Below are 27,136 nucleotides of genomic sequence, written 5' to 3'. Positions count from 1 at the left end.
AACTTTTTACAACTGAAAAATTATAAAAAATATGTGCCTTAGGTCTGCAGACAGGTTTATATCACTGCCACAAAATGACTACGTGGGATACAGCAGGCTGTTTCACATTTAGCAACAGAAAAAATTATAACTTTTTTTAATGTGCCTTAGGTCTGTAGACAGTTTTATTTCACCACAGTACTCAATTGCAAGGTGGGATACAGCAGGCTGTTTAATATTTTTTCACTAGCTACATTGTAATTAGAATGCTATACTCGTGCATAGATCACCATAGAAGCAATGCACAACACGTGCTGTTATGATCTGGTGGCCTTGGAGCAGCATGAGACGTACTCTGGAGAAGGTGGCACCTGTACTGACCGTAAACCCTGAACTTAGCAGCGCAACTAGAAGTAGCCGTGGGGGGTACCTAACGCTCCCTAGACCCCTCGACACAGCCTAAGAACTAACTACCCCTAAAGACAGAAACAGGAAACCTATCTTGCCTCAGAGAAAATCCCCAAAGGATAGACAGCCCCCCACAAATATTGACTGTGAGAGGAGAGGGAAATAACATACGCAGACATGAAATCAGGATTTAGCATAGGAGGCCATACTAGCTAAAAAGAAAGAATAGAACAGAGTACTATGCGGTCAGTATTAAAACGCTACAAAATATCCACCACAGAAAATACAAATCACCACATCTGACTAAAGACATGGAGGGTATATCTGCATCTCCAGAGACACAGCTAGGCTGCAAAAAATCCTTCACAGACAAAGCTGGACAAGACGAAACATGAAAATGCACAGAACTATAAGGTCCACAGCAGGTGGACAGCAAAAACAAAGCCAGGACTTATCTTTGAAGAAAAGCACAGCGAACAGGAGAGACCAGAAGGGATGTGAATTTAAAACAATGGGCAACTGGCACTGACTAAAGGATCAAGCAGGACTAAATAGCTGAGTCCAAATTGAACACACCTGATAAATGCTGCGATCCACAGACAGCAGCACTACCACTCATAACCACCGGAGGGAGCCCAAGAGCAGAATTCACAACAGTATCCCCCCCCTTGAGGAGGGGTCACCGAACCCTCACCAGAGCCCCCAGGCCGATCAGGACGAGCCAAATGAAAGGCACGAACCAAATAGTCAGCATGAACATTGGAGGCAACAACCCAAGAATTATCCTCCTGGCCATAACCCTTCCATTTGACCAGATACTGAAGCTTCCGCCTCGAAAAACGAGAATCCAAAATCTTCTCAACCACATACTCCAATTCCCCATCAATCAACACCGGAGCTGGAGGATCAACAGAGTGAACAACGGGCACCACATACTTCCGCAACAAAGATCTATGGAAAACATTATGGATGGAAAAAGAGGCCGGAAGGGCCAAACGAAAAGACACAGGATTGATAATCTCTGAAATCCTATAAGGACCAATAAACCGAGGCTTGAACTTAGGGGAAGAAACCTTCATAGGAACATGATGGGAAGACAACCAGACCAAATCCCCAACCCGAAGCCGGGAACCAACACACCGACGACGGTTAGCAAAACCACCTCCTGAGACAACACCAAATTGTCCACTGTTGTGAATTCTGTGGCAGAGTTCACTCCTGTGGTCACAAGTGGTACTTCGGTTGATTCTCTCTGGGAGCTTCCGTTTGTGGAGGAAAGTGGTACTGCAGCTTCTGAGTTTCCTCCCTCAGGTGATCTGGTGAGGTCGTTAGCTGCTTCTCTACTTAACTCCACCTGATGCTTTGATCCATGTTTCCTGTCAATGTTCCAGTGTTGGACTTGTGTTTCTCTGGATCATTCCTGTGGCCTGCTGCTCTGCATAGCTAAGTGCTTCTTTGCTATTTGTTGCTATTTTTTCTGTCCAGCTTGTCTATTTGTTTTGCTGGAAGCTCTGGGACGCAAAGGGTGTACCTCCGTGCCGTTAGTTCGGTACAGAGGGTCTTTTTGCCCCCTTTGCGTGGTTTTCTTTAGGGTTTTGTGTAGACCGCAAAGTTATCTTTCCTATTCTTGTTCTGTCTAGAATATCGGGCCTCACTTTGCTGAATCTATTTCATCCCTACGTTTGTCTTTTCATCTTACTCACAGTCATTATATGTGGGGGGCTGCCTTTTCCTTTGGGGTATTTCTCTGAGGCAAGGTAGGCTTATTTTTCTATCTTCAGGCTAGTTAGTTTCTCAGGCTGTGCCGAGTTGCATAGGGAGCGTTAGGCGCAATCCACAGCTGCCTCTAGTTGTGTTTGGAGAGGATCAGGAATTGCGGTCTACAGAGTTTCCACGTCTCAGAGCTCGTTCTATTATTTTGGGTTATTGTCAGATCACTGTATGTGCTCTGATCGCTATGTACATTGTGTTACTGAATTGCCTAACACAACAGTCCACCACATGAGCCCAAATCTGCTGCAGCCTGTCAACCACAGTATCCACACCAGGACAATCAGAAGGCTCAACCTGCCCTGAAGAAAAACGAGGATGAAAACCAAAATTACAAAAAAAGGGCGAAACCAAGGTAGCAGAACTAGCCCGATTATTAAGGGCAAACTCGGCCAATGGCAAGAAAGCCACCCAATCATCCTGATCAGCAGACACAAAGCATCTCAAATAAGTTTCCAAAGTCTGATTAGTTCGCACGGTTTGGCGATTTGTCTGAGGATGAAATGCGGAAGAAAAAGACAAATCAATGCCCAGCCTAGCACAAAAGGCCCGCCAAAACCTAGAAACAAACTGGGAACCTCTATCGGACACAATATTCTCCGGAATGCCATGCAAACGAACCACATGCTGAAAAAACAACGGAACCAAATCAGAAGAGGAAGGCAATTTAGGCAAAGGCACCAAATGAACCATCTTAGAAAACCGGTCACAAACCACCCAGACAACAGACATCCTCTGGGAAACCGGAAGCTCTGAAATAAAATCCATAGAAATATGCGTCCAAGGTCTATCAGGGACCGGCAAAGGCAAAAGCAACCCACTAGCGCGGGAACAGCAAGGCTTAGCCCGCGCACAAATCCCACAGGAATGCACAAAAGAATGCACATCCCGCGACAAAGAAGGCCACCAAAAGGACCTACCAACCAAATCTCTGGTACCAAAAATCCCAGGATGGCCAGCCAACACAGAACAATGAACCTCAGAAATCACTTTACTAGTCCATCTATCAGAAACAAACAGTTTCCCCACTGGACAGCGGTCAGGTTTATTAGCCTGAAATTCCTGAAGAACCCGTTGTAAATCAGGGGAGATGGCAGAAAGAATCACCCCTTCCTTCAGAATGCCGACCGGCTCAAGATCCTTAGGGGAATCAGGAAAAAAACTCCTAGAGAGGGCATCCGCCTTAACATTCTTAGTACCAGGAATGTACGAGACCACAAAATCAAAACAGGAGAAAAACATGGACCATCGAGCCTGTCTAGGATTCAGCCGTTTGGCAGACTCGAGGTAAATCAGATTCTTATGATCGGTCAGGACCACAATACGGTGCTTGGCCCCCTCAAGCCAATGTCGCCACTCCTCAAATGCCCACTTCATAGCCAAAAACTCCCGACTGTCGACATCATAATTGCGTTCCGCAGGCGAAAACTTCAGAGAAAAGAAGGCACACGGTTTCATCAAGGAACCATCAGAATTCCTCTGAGACAAAACGGCCCCTGCCCCAATCTCAGACGCGTCAACCTCAACCTGAAATGGAAGAGAAACATCCGGCTGACGCAACACAGGGGCAGAAGTAAATCGGCGTTTAAGCTCCTGAAAGGCAGAAACAGCAGCAGAGGACCAATTCGTCACATCAGCGCCTTTCTTCGTCAAATCGGTCAGAGGTTTAACCACACTGGAGAAGTTGACAATGAAACGACGATAAAAATTAGCAAAGCCCAAGAATTTCTGAAGGCTCTTCACAGATGTGGGCTGAATCCAATCATGAATGGCCTGAAACTTAACACGATCCCTTTCTATAGATGCGGGAGAAAAAATGAAGCCCAAAAAAGAAACCTTCTGCACTCCAAAGAGGCACTTTGACCCCTTCACAAATAAAGCATTATTACGAAGGATCTGAAATACCATCCTGACCTGTTTCACATGAGACTCCCAATCATCGGAAAAAATCAAAATATCATCCAAATATACAACCATGAATTTATCAAGATAACTCCGAAAGATATCATACATGAAGGATTGGAACACAGATGGGGCATTAGAGAGTCCGAATGGCATCACAAGGTATTCAAAATGGCCTTCGGGTGTATTAAATTCAGTTTTCCATTCGTCACCCTGCTTAATACGAATAAGATTATATGCCCCTCGAAGGTCAATCTTAGTAAACCAGCTAGCCCCCTTAATCCTAGCAAACAAATCAGTAAGCAAAGGGTATTGAAATTTGACCGTGATCTTATTCAAGAGGCGATAATCAATACAGGGTCTCAAGGAGCCATCCTTCTTGGCGACGAAAAAAAACCCTACTCCCAATGGTGAAGAAGATGGCCGAATATGTCCCTTCTCCAAAGACTCCTTAATATAGCTCCGCATGGCGGCATGTTCTGGCACAGACAGGTTGAAAAGTCGGCCCTTAGGGAACTTACAAACTGGAATCAAGTCAATAGCACAATCACAGTCCCTATGCGGTGGAAGGGAACTGGATTTGGGCTCATCGAATACATCCTGGAAGTCAGACAAAAACTCAGGAATTTCAGAAGAGGGGGAAGAGGAAATTGACATCAAAGGAAGTGACTATGAACCCCCTGACAACCCCAACTAGCCACAGACATAGATCTCCAATCTAACACCGGATTATGTACCTGTAACCATGGAAAACCCAGCACAATATCATCATGCAAATTATGCAACACCAGAAAACGACAATCTTCCTGATGGGCTGGTGCCATGCGCATGGTCAGCTGTGTCCAAAACTGAGGTTTATTTTTAGCCAACGGTGTAGCATCAATGCCCCTTAAAGGAATAGGGTTCTGCAAAGGCTGCAAGGGGAAACCACAACATCTGGCAAATTCTAAGTCCATTAAGTTCAGAGCGGCGCCTGAATCCACAAATGCCATGACAGAAAATGATGATAATGAGCAGATCAAGGTCACAGATAACAGAAATTTAGGTTGTACAGTACTGATGGTAACAGAACTAGCGATTCTCTTAGTACGCTTAGGGCAATCAGAAATAATATGAGCAGAATCGCCGCAGTAAAAACACAACCTATTCTGACGCCTGAATCTTTGACGTTCAGCTTTCGACAAAATCCTATCACACTGCATAGGCTCAGGGCTCCGCTCAGAGGACAACGCCATAGTGTGCACAACTCTGCGCTCGCGCAAGCGCCGATCAATCTGAATGGCCAGAGACATAGAATCACTCAGACCAGCAGGCGTGGGGAACCTCACCATAACATCTTTAACGGATTCAGAAAGACCCTTTCTGAAAATTGCCGCCAAGGCATCCTCATTCCATTTAGTCAGTACAGACCATTTTCTAAATTTCTGGCAATACGATTCTTCCGCTTCTTGACCTTGACACAGGTCCAGCAAGATTTTCTCAGCTTGATCCACAGAATTAGGCTCATCATACAATAACCCCAATGCTTGAAAGAAAGAATCAACATTAAGCAAAGCAGGATTGCCAGTTTCCAGGGAAAATGCCCAATCCTATGGGTCACCACGCAGCAGGGATATGATGATTTTAACCTGCTGAATGGGATCACCAGAACACCGGGGTCTCAATGCAAAAAACAGTTTACAGTTATTTTTGAAACTCAAAAATGTGGATCTGTCACCAAAGAATAAATCAGGAGTCGGAATCATAGGTTCTAAGGCAGGAGTATGAACAATATAATCTGAAATACCCTGTACCCTAGCAGCAAGCTCATCCACACGAGAAACTAACTCCTGAACACTCATGTTATTACTAGGTTCTGCAGCCACCCAGAGATTAAGAGGGAGGAACAGGCTAAGGAAAAAAAATGGCTCAAAACCTTTCCTCCCTTCTTTTGAGATGCAATTAACTCATTGTTGGCCAGTTGTACTGTTATGATCTGGTGGCCTTGGAGCAGCATGAGACGTACTCTGGAGAAGGTGGCACCTGTACTGACCGTAAACCCTGAACTTAGCAGCGCAACTAGAAGTAGCCGTGGGGGGTACCCAACGCTCCCTAGACCCCTCGACACAGCCTAAGAACTAACTACCCCTAAAGACAGAAACAGGAAACCTATCTTGCCTCAGAGAAAATCCCCAAAGGATAGACAGCCCCCCACAAATATTGACTGTGAGAGGAGAGGGAAATAACATACGCAGACATGAAATCAGGATTTAGCATAGGAGGCCATACTAGCTAAAAAGAAAGAATAGAACAGAGTACTATGCGGTCAGTATTAAAACACTACAAAATATCCACCACAGAAAATACAAATCACCACATCTGACTAAAGACATGGAGGGTATATCTGCATCTCCAGAGACACAGCTAGGCTGCAAAAAATCCTTCACAGACAAAGCTGGACAAGACGAAACATGAAAATGCACAGAACTATAAGGTCCACAGCAGGTGGACAGCAAAAACAAAGCCAGGACTTATCTTTGAAGAAAAGCACAGCGAACAGGAGAGACCAGAAGGGATGTGAATCCTCCAAAAACAATGGACAACTAGCACTGACTAAAGGATCAAGCAGGACTAAATAGCTGAGTCCAAATTGAACACACCTGATAAATGCTGCGATCCACAGACAGCAGCACTACCACTCATAACCACCGGAGGGAGCCCAAGAGCAGAATTCACAACAACGTGCCCTGCTGGATTTGTTTGTGCACCTTAGTATGGCCAAAAAAGAAAAAAAGTGCTGGAAGGTAAATTTAACAGCCACACTGGACACTAGCTACCTACAGTATCTGACTGATATGCAACCACCTATCTAACTAGCTACAATGTGAGATACAGCAGGCTTTTCCACATTTAGCTTCTGAAATAATATTATTTAGAATGCTATACTCGTGCATGGAGCACTATAGAAGCAGTGCACAACACACTTGTAGAACATGTGCCCTGCCGGCTTTGTCTGAGAGCCTCAGTTATGCCTCCCTCCAAAAAAAATCCAGAAGGTAAATTTTACAGCCACACTGAACACTATCTAGCTACACTACCTGGCTGATATAGAACGGCCTAACTAAATAGCTGAAATCTTGATGCAAGCAGTGGCAGCGTCAGGAGCAGCCTCTCTGCGCTGTACCAGTGTCAAAATGGCGTTAAAACAAGATGTCCACTATTTATATGCAGAGGGACATGTGATTTCAGCAGCCAATGACACAAGCCGTTGTGTCAGGACATTGTGGGTGTTTCCTGCGCCCTGATTGGCTAGCCGCAATGTCCACACATAAGGATGGGGGTAAATGGCTGATGTGCTGTGCTTACAAAAACGCAGCATCCCTGCACTCCTTTCCCCCCAAACATGTGACAAACGGTCATGATACTCCACCATTATCGTTGCTAAAGTGCGGGAAATATTTTGGTGGCAATGCAAATATTTTCCCACACTTTTACCGAATGTTACCGATTTTTTTAACCAATTTTATGAAATTTGGCTCGTATTTGTGATCACGTATCCGAACGTGCCATATTCGTGGCGAATTTATGTTTGGCGATCATTTTCCAAACAAATTCGCTCATCTCTACTCGTGACTTTTAGAGTATGCTCTCATTGCCGAATATTCTCGTGTGTGAGGATCAAGCAGATTATACAAATGTCACATAAAACAAACTCTGTGTGCCGAGTGTCATGTTACTGTGATCCGATTCTCTTGCAAGAGAGAATCGCAGCACAGGTGCGGAGAAGATGGAGAACATAATTTCTCCATCTTCTCCATTTTCTCTGTTCACATATACCAGACTGCACTCGGAGGACATGCCAAATCGGCATGAAAAAATAAATCCCAGATCTGCACTGCCCGATAGTATAACATTGGGCCAAGTGCTCTCCAATAAAACATTGGATAGTACTCGACCCTGTTATACGCTAGTGTAAGCGTACCCTAAAGGTGTTATACCATCAGAGATGACCTTTTTATTAAATCAGGTGCCATGGCTTTCACCCGATTACTGATCATATGTGCAAACTAGCCATCCTCCGCATGGGTCTTTTGGTTTTTGAGAAAATACTGGTAGACCAGTAGATCCTTAGACTTGTTGCAAGGACTGGTAAAAGCATGGACACTGACTCATAAGATAATTAGTTACCTCCAAAAGGAGACAATCGACAAAAAGCTTACTTTCACGAGAGCTAATTTGTATAACTTTTTCCCATAATACTTCTGTTGTGTGTTGTGACAATTTATAATGTATATTTAGAGTGATATAACATTTCTTAAAAAAAAAAAAAAAAGAAGAAAGAAAACCTACGTGATCAGCTCTGGAATCGTTAAGGACATCCCTGTTAATCCCTTCAAAATTCTCTTCTCCGCTTTCTCAACAATTATTCCATTTGGGTTCTATAAAAAGGTCAAAAATGTATAAATACCTTGAGCATAGTTAATTGTTTAGATACTACATACAGTATACCAATGGGTATGAATGAGTTTAACGAGAGATACTTAGACACAAACCAACTTTAATAAATACCTCATAATTCTGTGTTCTCAGAGGCAATGGATCAAAGGATTTTTCCTATACACTGATTTTCATAACCTACCCTTAGGATGGGTCATCAATGTCAGATCACTAGGGTTTCGTCTCTCAGCATCCCAACTGCTTTCATCTATGCAAACATCAATACGTGAATAGGATGAGGGAGCAAAACACCATCAGTCCATCATGCTCTTTAGTGGCTGCTCTCAAGTGTCATCTCCATATCACATCCCACAAATTCTCTTTGACCAAACCTCATAAACAAAAACAGACTCGGACGAAGCTCCCTTACACAAATACAGATCCCAGACCACTTAAGTCAGAGGTGGGGAACCTCAGGCCCCAGGGCCATTTACGGCCCTTGATAACCTTTTATCAGGCCCCCCCCGAGCAGATTCTCAGGGACCGCATTCTTGGGCAGGGAGGTGTATTTTTATTACAGCAAACTCATTAATTTCTTCTTGCTCTGTTAGCACACACACGCAGTGTTCACTAATGAACATTGAAGGACATGCAATGAAAGGTTACGTCCTAAAACCAGTGCCGGAGTCAGGATGTACTTTGTGGGCCGAGTTTGTACGGCCCTGAAGGATAGTATAAATATCCAAATGGCCCTTGGCAGAAAAAAAGATTCCCCACCCCTGCCTTAAATGAATACTGACCAACAAAATCCTCTCAACTTGTTAGGTTGCAGTTGAGTTCTGTTGTTAATAACACAAAGGAAGGAAGGGGAGCAAACAACTAAAGTTTACTTTAAGTTGATACATACAGTGGGGCAAAAAAGTATTTAGTCAGTCAGCAATAGTGCAAGTTCCACCACTTAAAAAGATGAGAGGCGTCTGTAATTTACATCATAGGTAGACCTCAACTATGGGAGACAAACTGAGAAAAAAAAATCCAGAAAATCACATTGTCTGTTTTTTTATAATTTTTTTTTGCATTTTATGGTGGAAAATAAGTATTTGGTCAGAAACAAACAATCAAGATTTCTGGCTCTCACAGACCTGTAACTTATTCTTTAAGAGTCTCCTCTTTCCTCCACTCATTACCTGTAGTAATGGCACCTGTTTAAACTTGTTATCAGTATAAAAAGACACCTGTGCACACCCTCAAACAGTCTGACTCCAAACTCCACTATGGTGAAGACCAAAGAGCTGTCAAAGGACACCAGAAACAAAATTGTAGCCCTGCACCAGGCTGGGAAGACTGAATCTGCAATAGCCAACCAGCTTGGAGTGAAGAAATCAACAGTGGGAGCAATAATTAGAAAATGGAAGACATACAAGACCACTGATAATCTCCCTTGATCTGGGGCTCCACGCAAAATCCCACCCCATGGGGTCAGAATGATCACAAGAACGGTGAGCAAAAATCCTAGAACCACGCGGGGGGACCTAGTGAATGAACTGCAGAGAGCTGGGACCAATGTAACAAGGCCTACCATAAGTAACACACTACGCCACCATGGACTCAGATCCTGCAGTGCCAGACGTGTCCCACTGCTTAAGCCAGTACATGTCTGGGCCCGTCTGAAGTTTGCTAGAGAGCATTTGGATGATCCAGAGGAGTTTTGGGAGAATGTCCTATGGTCTGATGAAACCAAACTGGAACTGTTTGGTAGAAACACAACTTGTCGTGTTTGGAGGAAAAAGAATACTGAGTTGCATCCATCAAACACCATACCTACTGTAAAGCATGGTGGTGGAAACATCATACTTTGGGGCTGTTTCTCTGCAAAGGGGCCAGGACGACTGATCCGGGTACATGAAAGAATGAATGGGGCCATGTATTGTGAGATTTTGAGTGCAAACCTCCTTCCATCAGCAAGGGCATTGAAGATGAAACGTGGCTGGGTCTTTCAACATGACAATGATCCAAAGCACACCGCCAGGGCAACGAAGGAGTGGCTTCGTAAGAAGCATTTCAAGGTCCTGGAGTGGCCTAGCCAGTCTCCAGATCTCAACCCTATATAAAACCTTTGGAGGGAGTTGAAAGTCCGTGTTGCCAAGCGAAAAGCCAAAAATATCACTGCTCTAGAGGAGATCTGCATGGAGGAATGGGCCAACATACCAACAACAGTGTGTGGCAACCTTGTGAAGACTTACAGAAAACGTTTGACCTCTGTCATTGCCAACAAAGGATATATTACAAAGTATTGAGATGAAATTTTGTTTCTGACCAAATACTTATTTTCCACCATAATATGCAAATAAAATGTTAAAAAAACAGACAATGTGATTTTCTGGATTTTTTTTTCTCAGTTTGTCTCCCATAGTTGAGGTCTACTTATGATGTAAATTACAGACGCCTCTCATCTTTTTAAGTGGTGGAACTTGCACTATTGCTGACTGACTAAATACTTTTTTGCCCCACTGTAACAGGGTGTGTGTGAGCACTGCACTATATATACACAGGTGCTTCTCACAAAATTAGAATATCATCAAAAAGTTAATTTTTTTTTCAGTTCTTCAATACAAAAAGTGAAACTCATATTAAATAGAATCACTGCAAACAGAGTGATCTGTTTCAAGTGTTTATTTCTGTTAATGTCAATTATTATGGCTTACAGCTAATGAAAACCCAAAAGTCATTATCTCAGTAAATTAGAATAATTAACAAAAAACACCAGCATTTAATAAGTTCCATTAGTCTGTTTCAGTAGGCTCTACAATCATTAGGAAGACTGCTGACTTGATAGATGTTCAGAAGGCAGTCATTGACACACTCCACGAGGAGACTAAGCCACAAGAGATCATTGCTAAAGAACCAGGCTGTTCACAGAGTGCTGTATCCAAGCATACTAACGGAAAGTTGAGTGGATGGAAAAGGTGTGGTAGAAAAAGGTGCACAAGCAAGCGGCATAACCGCAGCCTTGAAAGGATTGTCAAGAAAAGGCCATTCAAAAATTTGGAGTAGATTCACAAGGAGTGGACTGCTGCTGGAGTCATTGCTTCAAGAGCCACCACACACAGATGTTTCCAGGACATGGGCTACATGTGTCGCATTCCTTGTGTCAAGCCACTCATGACCAATAGACAATTCCAGAATCGGCTTACCTGGGCCAAGGAGAAAAAGAACTGGACTGTTGCTCAGTAGTCCAAGGTGATATTGTCAGATGAAAGTAGATTTTGCATTTCATTTGGAAATCAAGGTGCAAGAATCTGGAGGAAGAGTGGAAAGGCCACAATCCAAGCTGCTTGAGGTCTAGTGTGAAGTTTCCACAATCCGTGATGGTTTGGGGAGCCATGTCATCTGCTGGTGTAGGTCCACTGTGTTTTATCAAGACCAAAGCCAGCGCAACTATATACCAGGAAGATTTAGAGAACTTCATGCTTCCAAGCTTTTTGGAGATGGAAATGTGATTGTTCAGCAGGACTTGGCACCTGTACACACTGCCAAAAGTACCAATACTTGGTATAAAAAACAAACAGTATCACTATGCTTGATTGGCCAGCAAATTCGCCAGACCTTAACCCCATGGAGAATCTTTGGGGTAATGTCAAGAGGAAGATGAGAGACACCAGATCCAACAATGCAGACAAGCTGAAGGCTGCAATCAAAGCAACCTGGGCTTCCATAACAGAAGTTCCACAGGCTGATCCTCTATGTCATGCCGCATTGATGCAGTAATTGATGTAAAAGGAGCTCTACCAAGTATTGAGTGTGTAGGGCCAGCGCCCCAGCTCGGGTCCGGTCCACGCTCCTGGTCCGCTCTCTGCTACCTGCCAGAGATCTCCTCCAAGGTTTACGGATCCTGTCTCATGTGTCCTTCCCCTGCTGCAGCTTCCTGGCGCGCGGTCCACAGGTCTCTTGGCACTACTCTGAGGGCATAAGCGCGCATTCCCTGTCTCTTAAATAGACAGTGCACCTGTTTCCATAAGGGGCAGAACCAATGGCTGAGTAACTGGTATTATTTCAGGCACCTCTGCCCTAGGGGAGGTGCCTGAGCAACAAGTGTTTCCTAGATAAAGAAGTCTGCTCTAAATCCTAACACAGTTAACACTGATGTACACTCACGGGTCTGTAGATTTAGAAGAGCGTCTGGTAGCTGTTATTTAGTCTTGATGCAGCTGAGCAGAGTTGTTTAGATTGAGCTCTTCCTTCAAGTCTCATTCCCTCTTCCAATGTGGAGAGATGGCAGGTAGCACAATGATATTTTCCTCTCGGGTTACAAGTGTTTCAGGAAAACTGCCCTGGATACACAATGTGCCTCCTCTTTGGACATGGTCCTGGTGATGAATCCAGTACGTGACATGCACTATCTTCTACCTTGAAGCCGTTAATTCACTTTTTATTAGTCTGTGACAACAAAAACCTATCTTGTCAGACTTCCTCAGACATGAGCATCTCCTCACTTCTTGTCCAAAACCAACACACAGCCAACTGCAGGGGAGAAAAGACTGGTCAAAGTGCACGCACCTCAGAGGGGAGCATGGTCTCTTATAGCCTCAGTTTCATTTAGTACATAGCAAGGGCTAGCAAGGGCTGACCCCCTGCATAACTTCCCACTTAAAGGTAGCCATCCTCAGCCTTACTGTGTAGTCAAAGAGAAGAGAAAGGCTCTATGTAACTGTTTACACAGTAGTGCACCGTTGCTCACAATACATACAGGTGAATCGAATAAACTGATCAGCATCGTACCTATTTAGTGGAACCCTTGCATTAGGCCTACTGGATCTCTGGAGGTCTTAGCTGTCTTCAATGGGAACAGTAACAGTAGGACTGTCATCTTCAGCTAAAGGATTGGACAAAGATGGAGGTTTCTCTCCTCTGCCAGTCTTGAAAGAACAGGAGGAGATGCTCTCGGAACAGATGTGTGATCTTCGGACCGGCTTGGCCATGACATATTTGTGTCTAACGTTATCTAATCAGATTATTCATTTTCAGCTTGTACTTCGCACACCGGACCATTGGGTTACACTCTCTTGATCACTTTGTATGGTTGCACCTCTCAAAGTTCACACAGCAGAAGGCTGTTGCCACTTGTGGTATAGAACGGCTCCTCAAACTTCCAACCTAGGTCAGCATCTAGGTCAGCACTCTCTTCCTTTTTGGGTACTTTCGCTGGGCTCCTCAGCTATTCTCTTGCTGCAAACCTGCATCTTCATCTTTTACTCGACCCCATTCTTCATAGTGACTTGAGTAGAGAGCGGACCTCTCCACTTGATTGTGCCACTACTGCCAGGGGTGTGAATTTGCAGAATTTCTTCTTCCAGGTGTTTCTCGAGATCTTTTAAAAAGTTTGCTCATTTCTAGTCATGGGTTTTCAAGCAAGACAATCACCCCAAACATACTTCAAAAAGCACCCAGAAATGGATGGAAACAGAGAGTTCTGAAGTGGTCATCAATGTATCTGGATCTGAGCCCCATTAAACACCTATGGGTAGATCTTAAAATTGCTGTTGTGGGAAGACACCCTTCAAATATGAGAGATCTTAAAGTGAATCTATCAGCAGTTTTGGCTGATATAAGATACAGCCACTGCCTTTCAGGGCTTATCAACAGCATTCTATAATGCTGTAGATAAGCCCCCAATCCGACCTAAAAAATAAGAAAAATAAGTTTTATTATACTCACCTGGGGTGAGCGGGTCCGGCAACTCACCATCTTCTTGCAATGCCGACCTCCTGTTGCTTCATCGCTCCCCGGCATTGCGCTCCTGCGCAGGCGTACTTATCTGCCCTGTTGAGGGCAGAACAAAGTAGTGCAGTGCTCAGGCGCTGGGCCTCTCTGACCTTTCTCAGCACCTTCGCACTGCAGTACTTTGGTCTGCTCCCAACAGGGCAGATAAGTATGGAGCACCTGCCAGGGCTGTGGGGTACTCGGTACCGGGTCCAGTTCTTAAAGGGGAAGTGTCACAGTGACAGTGACTCGGTCCGTGGTCCTGGGCATCCAAATTAAAGGGAATGACATTAAAGGGGTTGTTTAATTAAAGAATAATATTTGTTCATGACACCACCTGTGGTATTCGGTCAGGGTTAACCGACGCTGCTTAAAGGGGTCCACTGGGGCAATGTTATGGCAGCATGGATGGTATGGCTTCTCACAGGTGAAGCTGGGTCCCCAGGGCTTTCTGTGTAGTAGATAAAGATGGTGTAGTGCCGGAAAGAACTAGAGGACACAGGGTTGCAGTCTCTTTACCTTTTTACTGGTGCAAGGCAGCCACAGTCCAGTGTACCAGATCACAGGCGCTGAGACATCAGTGCTCAGAAGGAGCTGGCTGATGCTATTAGAAATAGATACCAGCTGTGTAACACAGCTGGTATCTATAAATTGTTGAGGGAGGGTGGCCCAGTGTTGGGTTAATTGCAAGTGTCGCCTCAAAGACTTTGAGACATTTTCAAGTTAAATGAAGTCTGTTAATTCAACTTGAAGGCTGAGATAGGAAAACGAGATGCTATAAGATTCACATCAGAGATGTATTTGATTTCTCATAGATTAACCACAAACTGATATAGTGGCCCTACATTTCCAAAGTCTCTCCAGCAAGTGATCAAAGTTGTGTGGAGCTTCTTAGAAAAACAAGTACCAGTACAAAATGATGCTTTGACCCATTTCTGAATGGCAGATAGACACCAAGAGGCTTTTGCATGACACTAATAAGGCATATTTCAATTCTATAAATAAAAATTGCTTCTGTTGTGTAGTTATTTTTTGTTTAGGTTCATTTTGGGGTAAACGGTTCCTCATAACTTATTAAAGTCTTATGAACGCCTGGGACACATATTACAGTATATGGCTGCTGTCACACTATCAGTATTTGGTCAGTATTTTACATCAGTATTTGTAAGCCAAAACCAGGTGTGGAACAAATAGAGGAAAAGAATAATAGAAACATATGCACCACTTCTGTATTTATCACCCACTCCTGGTTTTGGCTTACAAATACTGAGGTAAAATACTGACCAAATACTGCTAGTGTGACGGCAGCCTATGTCTGTTCATTTTACCTTAAAAAAAGGAGGATTCGCCACTCTAGAATACAGTGGTATAACTTGAAGTTCATGGTTCCCAATACAAAATCTCCAACAGGTTCCCCAACTATCACTTATTTGTAGTAGTATTGGTCTTCTCATATAGGCTAAAGGGATCTCCTCTTGGCTTTAGGGCCCGGGTGCAACGACAACTCCTGCACCTACTATAGTTATGCCGATGATAGAAAGCTTGCCTTCCTCCTAGGTAGGAGAATACACTATGGCTGAGGTCAGGGAAGTTGTTTTTAAGGATGGGTATAAGAGTATTAAAAAAAAAAATACTTTAAAAGGGATATATTTCAAATTCTAAATTTCTGTTACTAAGGAACCTCAACTCCCTTCAATTTGCCTAAATTTGTGTGTAGTCATGATTATATAAAGAGAAAAAGGAAGGAATAGATGGCTCCATGCTTAGGTGATCTAGGCTGTCATTTAAAGGGAAAAACCTTTATCTTCGTTCGCATTTAATCTATATTATATTAAATATTTTAATCTCTTGCCCCTATGTTCATTATTCTCCGTAAAAGGAATATGTCAGCAGGAGTTTACACTCCAAACTATACAGTCATGGCCAAAAGTATTGACACCCCTGCAATTCTGTCAGATAATACTCATTTTCTTCCTGAAAATGATTGCAAACACAAATTATTTGGTATTATTATCTTCATTTAATTAGTCTTAAATGAAAAAACACAAAAAGAATTGCCGTAAAGCCAAATTGGAAATAATTCCACACCAAACATAAAAAAGGGGGTGGACAAAAGTATTGGCACTGTTCGAAAAATCATGTGATGCTTCTCTAATTTGTGTAATTTACAGCACCTGTAACTTACCTGTGGCACCTAACAGGTGTTAGCAATAACTAAATCACACTTGCAGCCAGTTGACACGGATTAAAGTTGACTCAACCTCTGTAATGTGTCATTGCGTGTACCACATTGAGCATGGAGAAAAGAAAGAAGACCAAAGAACTGTTTGAGGACTTGAGAAACCAAATTGTGAGGAAGCATGAGCAATCTCAAGGCTACAAGTCCATCTCCAAAGACCTGAATGTTCCTGTGTCTACCGTGCGCAGTGTCATCAAGAAGTTTAAAGCCCATGGCACTGTGGCTAACCTCCCTAGATGTGGACGGAAAAGAAAAATTGACAAGATATTTCAACGCAAGATTGTGCGGATGTTGGATAAAGAACCTCAACTAACATCCAAACAAGTTCAAGCTGCCCTGCAGTCCGAGGGTACAACAGTGTCAACCCGTACTATCCGTCATCATCTGAATGAAAAGGGACTGTATGGTAGGAGACCCAGGAAGACCCCACTTCTTACCCCGAGACATAAAAAAGCCAGGCTGGAGTTTGCCAAAACTTACCTGAAAAAGCCTAAAACGTTTTGGAAGAATGTTCTCTGGTCAGATGAGACAAAAGTAGAGATTTTTGGTGCAAAGGCATCGACATAGAGTTTACAGGAGAAAAAAAGAGGCATTCAAAGAAAAGAACACGGTCCCTACAGTCAATCATGTCGGAGGTTCCCTGATGTTTTGGGGCTGCTTTGCTGCCTCTGGCACTGGACTGCTTGACCGTGTGCATGGCATTTTGAAGTCTGAAGACTACCAACAAATTTTGCAGCATAATGTAGGGCCCAGTGTGAGAAAACTGGGTCTCCCTCAGAGGTCATGGGTCTTCCAGCAGGACATTGACCCAAAACACACTTCAAAAAGCACTAGCAAATGATTTGAGAGAAACCACTGGAGACTTCAAAGGTGGCCAGCAATGAGTCCAGACCTGAATCCCATAGAACACCTGTGGAGAGATCTAAAAATCTCAGTTTGGAGAAGGCACCCTTCAAATATCAGGGACCTGGAGCAGTTTGCCAAAGAAGAATGGTCTAAAATTCCAGCAGAGCATTCTAAGAAACTCATTGATGGTTACCGGAAGCGGTTGGTTGCACTTATTTTGGCTAAAGGTTGTGCAACCAAGTATTAGGCTGAGGGTGCCAATACTTTTGTCTGGCCCATTTTTGAAGTTTTGTGTGAAATGATCAATGTTTTGCTTTTTGCTTCATTCTCTTTTGTGTTTTTTCATTTAAGACAAATTAAATGAAGATCATAATACCAAATAATTTGTGTTTGCAATCATTTTCAGGAAGAAAATGAGTATTATCTAACAGAATTGCAGGGGTGTCAATACTTTTGGCCATGACTATATATTCATGTAGCTCTTCTAAAGCAGCACAACAGCGTTTTTCTTATTGCAGCACTGGAGTGGTTCCTCTAATCTAAGGTCCCTAACTCTAGTCTTATACTTACCCATCGCCATCTTCACATTCTATCTCCACCGCTCCAGTTGGTCTCTAGATTTTGATCTGCTGGCTGCTCCAGTGTTTCATGGAGTGCGTCGGCGGTCACAGCCCTAAACAAGTCTACAGGAGCCTCATTCAGGCTCTCAAACTCATAAACTTGCATTGAGAGCTTATGATGTAGGTTCTGCCTTCCGGCCAAAATGGTGCCGCAGGGCTGGACCGGCACTGATAAAAGCTGAAGATTGTGGCAGGTGAGTATAAGAGTAGGGGTAGGGACCTTATATTAGAAGCACCATTCCAGCACTAGAAAAAAAAAGCTGGAGTGGTGCTTTAAAGACAAGTCCAGCAATACCTTTAAATGGCCAGTCTGTTCCTCCATTACTGAAAAATCAGAATTTTAATTTATATGCAAATTAGGCTGAAAAACTATTTGTAGATCTGAAGCGTCTGTCGCTCAAGTTCTATTCCCTGACCAGTGCCGCCTCCTCCTGCCTGATTGATGGTTCCTTTGTCTGAAGCCACACAACATAGAGGTTCCCAGTCAAGCAGGAAGAGGCGGTGCTGGGCAGGAAAAAAAGAAGGGGTGACAGAGGCTTCAGATATATCGTAGTTCTTCAGATTAATTTGTATATGCAGAGATTTTGAAGACCTAGGCCATAAAGTGAAGTGACTGAGAGCGCAGGTCATTTTCTCATCCATGCTCCTAGTGAATGGACATGGAACAAAGAGACTGAACAGAATTCTAAAGGTCAACAACTGGCTATGTCGATGGTGCCATGAGCAACGCTTTGGGTTTCTTGTCCATGGAGTGAATTACCTGTATGATGGACTTCTTGCTAGAGATGGGTTGCATCTTCCGAAAACAGGAAAACACATATTTGGTAGACGCCTTGCTACACTCATCAGGAGAGATTTAAACTAGAGCAATATGGGATGGGAAATATATGGCCAGGAAAAAATATGCAGCTAATGAAGCCTGCTATTAGAAGTGAAAATAAAGAACAAAAACAACAAACTCTGAATGAAAATAGAGGCGCAAGAGAAGCCGACTGCAAACTAAAATGTGTCTATACAAATGCACAGCAAACAAATAAAGTTGCACTCTGTAGCGCTATAGCATGCAAACATGACATATATGATATTTGAATTGCTTTACTGCACTAGAAAGTATGAAAAATTGAGAATACTTAGCTCATAAATTGGCCAATTCATTTGTACCCGGGGGCCACTATAAGGGAATTCTCGTTGCTGGGACCTGCCTAATGTGAATCCTCTCTTAGACTGAAATCTACATTTATATAGGAAGTTAGGATCCTGCTGTAATTAAAATTTACATTACCTTCCCATATAAATGTAGACTTCAGTCTAAGAGATGATTCACATTAGGCAGGTCCCAGCAACGAGAATCCCCTTATCTTGGTTGCCGGGGGTACAAATGAATTGGCCAAGTTATGAGCTAAGTATTCTAAATTTTTCACATTTTCTAGTGCAGTAAAGCAATTAAAATGTCATATATGTCATGTTTGCATGCTATAGCGCTGCAGAGTGATCCTTTATTTGTTTGTTATATATGGAGATGGCTACTCTTAGTAAGCACCTGCTCACACCTGATTTCTGTTTGGAAGTCACAGTCAGTCTTTTGATATTAGTATACAAATACAAACAAAAAAACTCGGACTTTTATGACCATAACCGAAGAAGAGATCCAGGGAATCATTATAAAATCCCTTTTTATTACACATAATACTAAAATCATACATGGCAAAACCATATAAAAGACATGGGTTAGACAGATTAGCTGGACTGCCTGGCACAAAACAATCTTCTCCTGCAATGATATTCTCCTGCTAATAAAACACTGATTGTATTGAGACTACAGAAGCTGCTGAGCAAGTGACATCCCTAGAATCAGGCTCTCTGCACCTATATTATGCTTCTTTCAGATTAAATAGGAAAACCAACTAGTTTTATGTTCTCGGTTTTACTATTTTATATACCTGAAATAATATAATGACTTCTCGTTCTGCAGGATCCAAGTTTTGATCAGTGGAGAAAATTCTGTAGTTTACTGGAATAAAATAAAAGTAAAAAAGTATAAGCTAGTGTCGTGTCTAAAAAAGAAGACTTCCACTGATGAATAGGAAGCTTGTTATAAATGTGTGATCACCCATCACTGAGACCCCCATGATTGCGAGGCTCCATCCACGAGTGTTGCTCTCTATTCTAAACGCTCAATTTATCATATATGGTGCAAATCGTTTAGCCAGCTGTATTTTTTTTTTTCGTTAAACAAAACTAGAATCTCGATAAAACTTGGCAAAAATCATCTAAAAGGGGTTGCCCATCTTTTTTTCCTTAAATGCATGTAATTTGTGCAAAAAATATATATTTGCAATTTGGTTTCATTAAAAATGTTGCCTCTTACAGGCTTTTTGTTTCCCTGTTTATGACCATAAATCTACTAAGAGGAGCTTAGAAAAACCAAGATAAAAGGCAAATTCTTCCATCATCGTAATGAGCTCATTGACAGGTTCTCAGTCATCTCCTTCTGCAGGAAGCAATAGACAGTACAAGGCAGAGGTTATAGAAGGTAAATCGTACAACATTTTTCACAAAACCCAATTGCAATAATTGATTTCTTAGCCCCAAGTACATACATTTAAGTAAAAAAAAAATTACCCCCAAAGGAGAATGACCCCTTTAAGTGAATAGAATTAGACTTGTTAGGGTCTGATCTATTAAAGCTGGTACAACAAGCGTTATCATGTGAACCCTTGTGTTATACAAGACAATACATAAAGGACAATATATACTTTTAGCATTCAGAATTTTGAATAATATGTCAGTGACTCCAATATGATCATAAATTATTACATTACCATTTTGATTTGGCGTATAGATGGTTTTGTCTGTTTGGATGAATAAATACCCCGTGTGGGGGGAAATGAGGATGACTTTTTCTATTTCGAAGAGTTGCGGTGAACTTGCACGAACAATGACATATTGTTTTTCATTGATGTCAGAAGAAAGGTAATTGTATGGAATCTGAAAAATAAATGAAATAAAAAATAAAAAGCAAACGCTCACCGCAGCACATTACTGTATAATGGGTATCACGGTTTACAATATATAAGATTATTGTGAAATGCAGAGACTGAATGAAAGTTGTACTTTAATAGAAATGCACTCTACCAAATCACCATCTTCCATTACCTTATGATGTCAACAGTAAGATAGCAGTAAGATCCCTGAAAGCAGCCCCCATAGAAGGGAGGATGAGGTATGTGTTTCTGAGGGAGTGCAGGGCGCAGGCACAGGATTTCGGGGCTGTAACTAAGGTACATGGGAGGGGTGTAGTACTACAATGAAGACAGGAGGCAGGCATTTGTTTCAGGCACTGCACGCCCCGGAGCCTTTAAGAAATCATTAACATAAAGAAAGAATAACATTTCTCAGCAACAAGACCATTAATATGAGGCATACAGGTAGGACTAGTGTAACATTTCTATCACCTGTATGCCCATATTAATAGGTCATATACGTCCTGGGGGTGACAGATTCCCTTTAAGGCTTCTTTCACACTTGCGTCGGTACGCGGCCGTCGCTAAGCCTCGGCGCGACGTACCGACGGATGTTGTGTAAATTCGGCACAACGTGGGCAGGGGATGCAGTTTTTCAACGCATCCGCTGCCCATTCTAAAGTGTCGGGGAGGAGGGGGCGGAGTTCCGGCCGCGCATGTGCTGTAGGAAATGCCAGATGCGACGTACGAAAAAACGTTCCCTTGAACGTTTTTTCGTGACTACGGTCCACCAAAACACGATGCATCCAGTGCACAACAGACGTGACGTATGGCCATACGTCGCGATCCGTCGGCAATACAAGTCTATGGGAAAAAAATGCATCCTGCGGGCACATTTGCAGGATGCAGTTTTTTCCCAAAACGACGCATTGCGACGGACAGCAAACGACGCAAGTGTGAAAGTAGCCTTAAAGATCCAGAAAAAAAATGTTTTTGCATTATCCTGGGTTATGCTGCAAGGGCAGCACATGAAGGCCATTCTCTTTGAATTCTTTTGTCGGGGCTCCATTTTTGGCCAAGCAGACAAGGTAGCCATCCATGCATGCATCTCTATCTATTGTAGTTCATCAAACTTGTGAAATGCTTTGTTATTTCCCTAGCTCCCATAAACTACACTGTAGACAGACATGCACTAAATGCCAAGCAGAGACCACTCACGGTGCCAGTAGGTGGGAGTTTCTGACAATCTCTATTCAGAAAACATATAGGCCTCAGTCCATCAAGGAGATGGACAGAATTTTGGAGAAAACTTCTTTCAGACTGTGTGCAGCATGTTCATTAATTTTTCGGTTTTTTTCGTGTTTTTCCAGCTATATAATGCATTGGGAAAACTCTGGAAAAAAACGCGAAAAAACGTGCAAAAAACGCGGTAAAACCGTGAAAAAAAAACGCATGCCGATTTCTTGCAGAAAATGTCTGCTTTTCTTCAGGAAATTTCTGCAAGAAATCCTGACGTGTGCACATAACCTAACTGTTCCAAAACAATTTCTACCACTCAATATTGTGCAAATATTTTGCGCCTTCTGACATAATTACTCAGGAATGGAATAAATGACCGAAAAAAACAAAGATCCAGAACTAATCAGCATTACAACAACCTAACAGATTAAATCAGATGGGAGTATTAAAACCTGCTGATAGGTCCCCTTTAATGAATCAGGCTATAATGTCAACATACAGTTACATCCATATATATTTGGACAGAAACAACATTTTTCTAATTTTGGTTATAGACATTACCACAATAAATTTTAAACAAAACAATTCAGATGCAGTTGAAGTTCAGACTTTCAGCTTGCAATTGAGGGTATCCACATTAAAATTGGATGAAAGGTTCTCAATTTAGCAGATAAAAGGCCTGGAGTTGATTTGAGGTGTGGTGCTTGCATTTGGAAGGTTTTGCTGTGAAGTAAACATGCGGTCAAAGGCGCTCTCCATGCAGGTGAAACAAGCCATCCTTAAGCTGCAAAAACAGAAAAAACCATCCAAGAAATTGCTACAATATTAGGAGTGGCAAAATCTACAGTTTGGTACATCCTGAGAAAGAAAGACAGCACTGGTGAACTCATCAATGCAAAAAGACCTGGGTGCCCACAGAAGACAACAGTGGTGGATGATTGCAGAATAATCTCCATGGTGAAGAGAAACCAAGTGAACAACACTCTCCAGGAGGTCGGTGTATCAATATCCAAATCTACCATAAAGAGAAGACTGCATGATAGTAACTACAGAGGGTTCACTGTACGGTGCAAGCCACTCATAAGTATCAAGAATAAAAAGGCTAGACTGGACTTTGCTAAAAAACATCTAAAAAAGCTAGGACAGTTCTGGAAGAACATTCTTTGGACAGATGAAACCAAGATCAACCTCTACCAGAATGATGGACAGAGAAAAGTATGGCGAAGGCGTGGTACAGCTCATGATCCAAAGCATACCATATCATCTGTAAAACAATGCGGAGGCAGTGTGATGGCTTGGGCATGCATGGCTGCCAGTGGCACTGGGTCACTAGTGTTTATTGATGATGTGACACAGGACAGAAGCAGCCGAATGAATTCTGAGGTATTCAGAGGCATACTGTGGGCTCAGATCCATCCAAATGCAGCCAAACCGATTGGTCGTCGTTTCATACTACAGATGGACAATGACCCAAAACATAAAGCCAAAGCAACCCAGGAGTTTATTAAAGCAAAGAAGTGGAATATTCTTGAATGACCAAGTCAGTCACCTGATCTCAACCCAATTGAGCATGCATTTCACCTGGTAAAGACTAAACTTCAGACAGAAAGGCCCACAAACAAACAGCAAATGATAACCACCACAGTGAAGGCCTGGCAGAGCATCAAAAAGGAGGAAACAAAGCGTCTGGTGATGTCCATGAGTCCAAGACTTCAGGCAGTCATTGCCTACAAAGGGTTTTCAACCAAGTACTAGAAACGAACATTTTATTTAAAATTATTTAATCTGTCCAATTACTTTTGGTCCCTTTAAAAATAGGGTGGCACATGTTAAGGAGCTGAAACTCCTAAACCCTTCATCCAATTTTAATGTGGATACCGTCAAATGAAAGCTGAAAGTCTGAACGTCAACTGCATCTGAATTGCTTTGTCTAACCCCTTCATGACCTTGGGATTTTCCATTTTTCCGTGTTCGTTTTTCACTCCCCTCCTTCCCAGAGCCATAACATTTTTATTTTTCCATCAGAAAACAAATTTTTACAGGCAGATACTCTAGACCGAAACCTTTAAGTGTGCTTCTTGTAATCGATTAGGGCAACACTCATGCCTCCGCTGCAAGGTAGGTATTCCTCCTCGTCATGCATGCACGATTATTATGTTTTGAACACTAGATTCTATAGTTCTCAATTCCTTCCCCCAATTCCTTAATGGGAATTTCTGAGACATTGGTACCAGATTAGTAGGGGCCTGAATTCTGCCACCGCACTTGTCAGCAGATTGGAGGTGTGAGCAGCACATGCTGTGATTAACTGGCACGGCGCCATACGGTGGCGGTTCTTGGTATTGATACTTACTGTTGCTCAGTCCCGTTGTTATGCTGATTAGTGAAGGTGTTGAGAGTTGAACCCACAATATTAAAGTCCCTCTTATCAGTAATTGACAGTTAAGGCCATGTGAACAGGACAATAGTTGTGATCGAATATCATTAGAGAAGTTTAGTCTTGATTCGGCCCATCTAAACCGGACAGCAATCACGCGATGAACGCACAAAAGCCTGAAAAGATGATTATCATTGTTCTATGTGAATAGAAGTACTCTCCCCTTGTATAAACAGATTATTGAATGCCCACCAATCGACCTGCATATAGCCAATCAGTGGTCATTTAACAGCAGTGATTGGCACTTCTAAATGGCCCTTTATTCGGTCTATGGGAAAATCTTTGAACTAGGTTAGGCCTGTTTCACACCACGTTATAATGGGGTACTTGACGTGTTCATTTGTGATGAGTTACTCAGGTTTTCTCGAGCACGCTCGGGTGACCTCCAAGTATTTGTTAGTACTCGGAGATTTAGTTTTCATCCCGGCCGCTGGATGATTTGCAGCTGTTGGCCAGGCTGAGTACATGTGGGGGTTGCCTGGTTGCTAGGGAACCCCCACATGTACTCAGGCTTGCAAACAGATGTAAATCATCCAGCTCTGTGACAAATCTCAAATGGGGTATGCAAATCCTGGTATGCTTTTCAATCTGTTTGCATTTTTGTATCCTCTAAAAAAAAAAGAAAGAAGTCTGCTGCGCTTTTTTACCCTGTACGTAAACAGATAAAAACCGGATCCATGTTGCCTATAGCATTGCCTTCTATGGAAGACGATTGCGACTGTCATAAATATGCATGTTTTTGTTCTCCATATTTTCAAGTCGTATAATCTCCTTATACTCCGCTCCATGTCATTTAACCACTTAATGACCACCAATAGCATCTTCCGAGGGTGACAATCCTGTATCTGCGAGCTGTACACTATAGATAACAACTTGCTGCATCAGCCACAATCAGGTCCCTAAAAAAATACGTTTTGTAAATTTCCTTGGAAAAAAAATGAAAAGCTACTGCTACCTTTTTAAACCTTTTTAAAATGTTAAAATACAACAACATTTTCCAAATGGCGCTGATGTGAAGCAGACACGAAGGAAATGTTATTTACTATTGTTTTTGTGCAGTATGACTATCTGAATTAAGGGGATAATATTTTTTAGAAATAAACACACAGATCAACCTAAGTTTACCATTAGCATAACGTATAATGTGTCACGAAAAAAACTCCAAATCAATGGGATATGTTGAAGCATTGCGCGCTATTGATCGTACTGCACAACTGTAGTGTTAACTTTATTATTTATGTCAGTGAATAGTGTAATACCAAATTTGTATTTATAGTTGTCTTTTATTACTTTTTGGTATAATTACCCTCTTAGCTTTATTTTGTGGGCTAACAGGATCACTATAGTATAACATTTGTACCGTTTTTATTAGGTTTTATGTTTTTGTTACTTTTGCACCATAACTTTATTTTTCAGTTGATGGTGCTGTGAGAGTTTGTTCTTTGCGAAACAAGCTGTAGCTTTTGTTTCTTTCCCACAACTTTTTTTTAACTTTTTGATGACTTTGTATCTCTTTTTAGCAGAGGCGTAGCTAGGTGTTCAGCTCAGGGGGGCGAAACTTCTCAGTGGGTCCCTAACCCCTGATTACAACTATGATGGTGCACTCTAATCATGGGTATAGTAGAACGTCAGCAGATGATCCTGCTGTAGGTAAAAAAAATCTCTAAAAAGACCAACACTGATATTACCACCATACAGTGACCATATAGTGGTGGATACCAGTCGTACAAAGCATACAAGTGATTACAGTACACTTGTAGATGCTGACCTACAGCTGACGTTCTTTTTGATGGAATCGTTTAGTTTTCCTGTCTTTTCCATCTGGACCAGACCGACATGACTTCTTCCACCCAGGACTGCTGCAGAGATTACAACAAAGACACAGTTCACTTTTCTACTGTATGCGGTCACGTGGGGCCGCCGATTACAGTCATGAATATGCAGGTCAACCTCCCTGTAAATGAGCGGCCCCACGTGACCGCATACATGAGAAGCTGCGGCCAGGACAGGAAGCAGAGCCAGCGAGGGAGCGAGCCGGGTGAGTATTTGAAGAACAGCGGGGGGGCACAGGGGGTGGGAGGGGGGTGGGGACATTTATCTTTATTTTAAACGCAAGAAACTTAAAAAAAAAAGGAATATTCATATCTTCTCTACAGCAAACGCTGCTGCAGGGAAGAAATGAATGGCGGATTCAGCACCAGATGCTGGTGCGTGTGGTACCCAGCACGGTGCGTGTGGTACCCAGTGGGCACGCGGGCGGCACACGTGTGCTGCACGTGTGCCACACTGATGTGCCACAGAAACGCAGGGGCACACGGACACGGATAATTCCGGTACCGATTTTTCCGGTACCGGAATTATCTGGACATGTGAGACTGCCCTTAGGGGGTTTTGCTGTCTAGACAGAGTATTTGTTCAGGGTCCTGCACCAATATATGATCTCCTATACGCACCTATTTGCGGTTTCTATTTTCTTCTGTCTTGCTATTTATCATATATATATATTCAGCCTCAACTTTTTTATTTTTAATACAAGGTTTCATAATGGGGTTTTCAT

General features: G+C 42.5%; 1 protein-coding gene across 1 annotated transcript in view; it reads right to left on the bottom strand.

The window, feature by feature from the left end:
• Positions 1-27,136, bottom strand: part of LOC138651262 (A.superbus venom factor 1-like) — a 273,919-nt gene that overhangs the window by 223,694 nt on the left and 23,089 nt on the right. The window contains exons 3-5 of the mRNA XM_069741368.1: positions 20,763-20,928; positions 19,881-19,951; positions 8,389-8,477 (exon numbers count right to left, since the gene is read on the bottom strand). Of these exons, the coding sequence (XP_069597469.1) occupies positions 8,389-8,477; positions 19,881-19,951; positions 20,763-20,928 (326 nt within the window). The remainder of the gene's footprint in view (positions 1-8,388; positions 8,478-19,880; positions 19,952-20,762; positions 20,929-27,136) is intronic.

The sequence above is a fragment of the Ranitomeya imitator genome, chromosome 1 (genome assembly GCF_032444005.1).
Source record: "Ranitomeya imitator isolate aRanImi1 chromosome 1, aRanImi1.pri, whole genome shotgun sequence".
Lineage (NCBI taxonomy): Eukaryota > Metazoa > Chordata > Amphibia > Anura > Dendrobatidae > Ranitomeya > Ranitomeya imitator.
The sequence above is the reverse complement of the archived record's forward strand: the minus strand, read 5'-3'. Positions and strand labels throughout refer to the sequence as shown.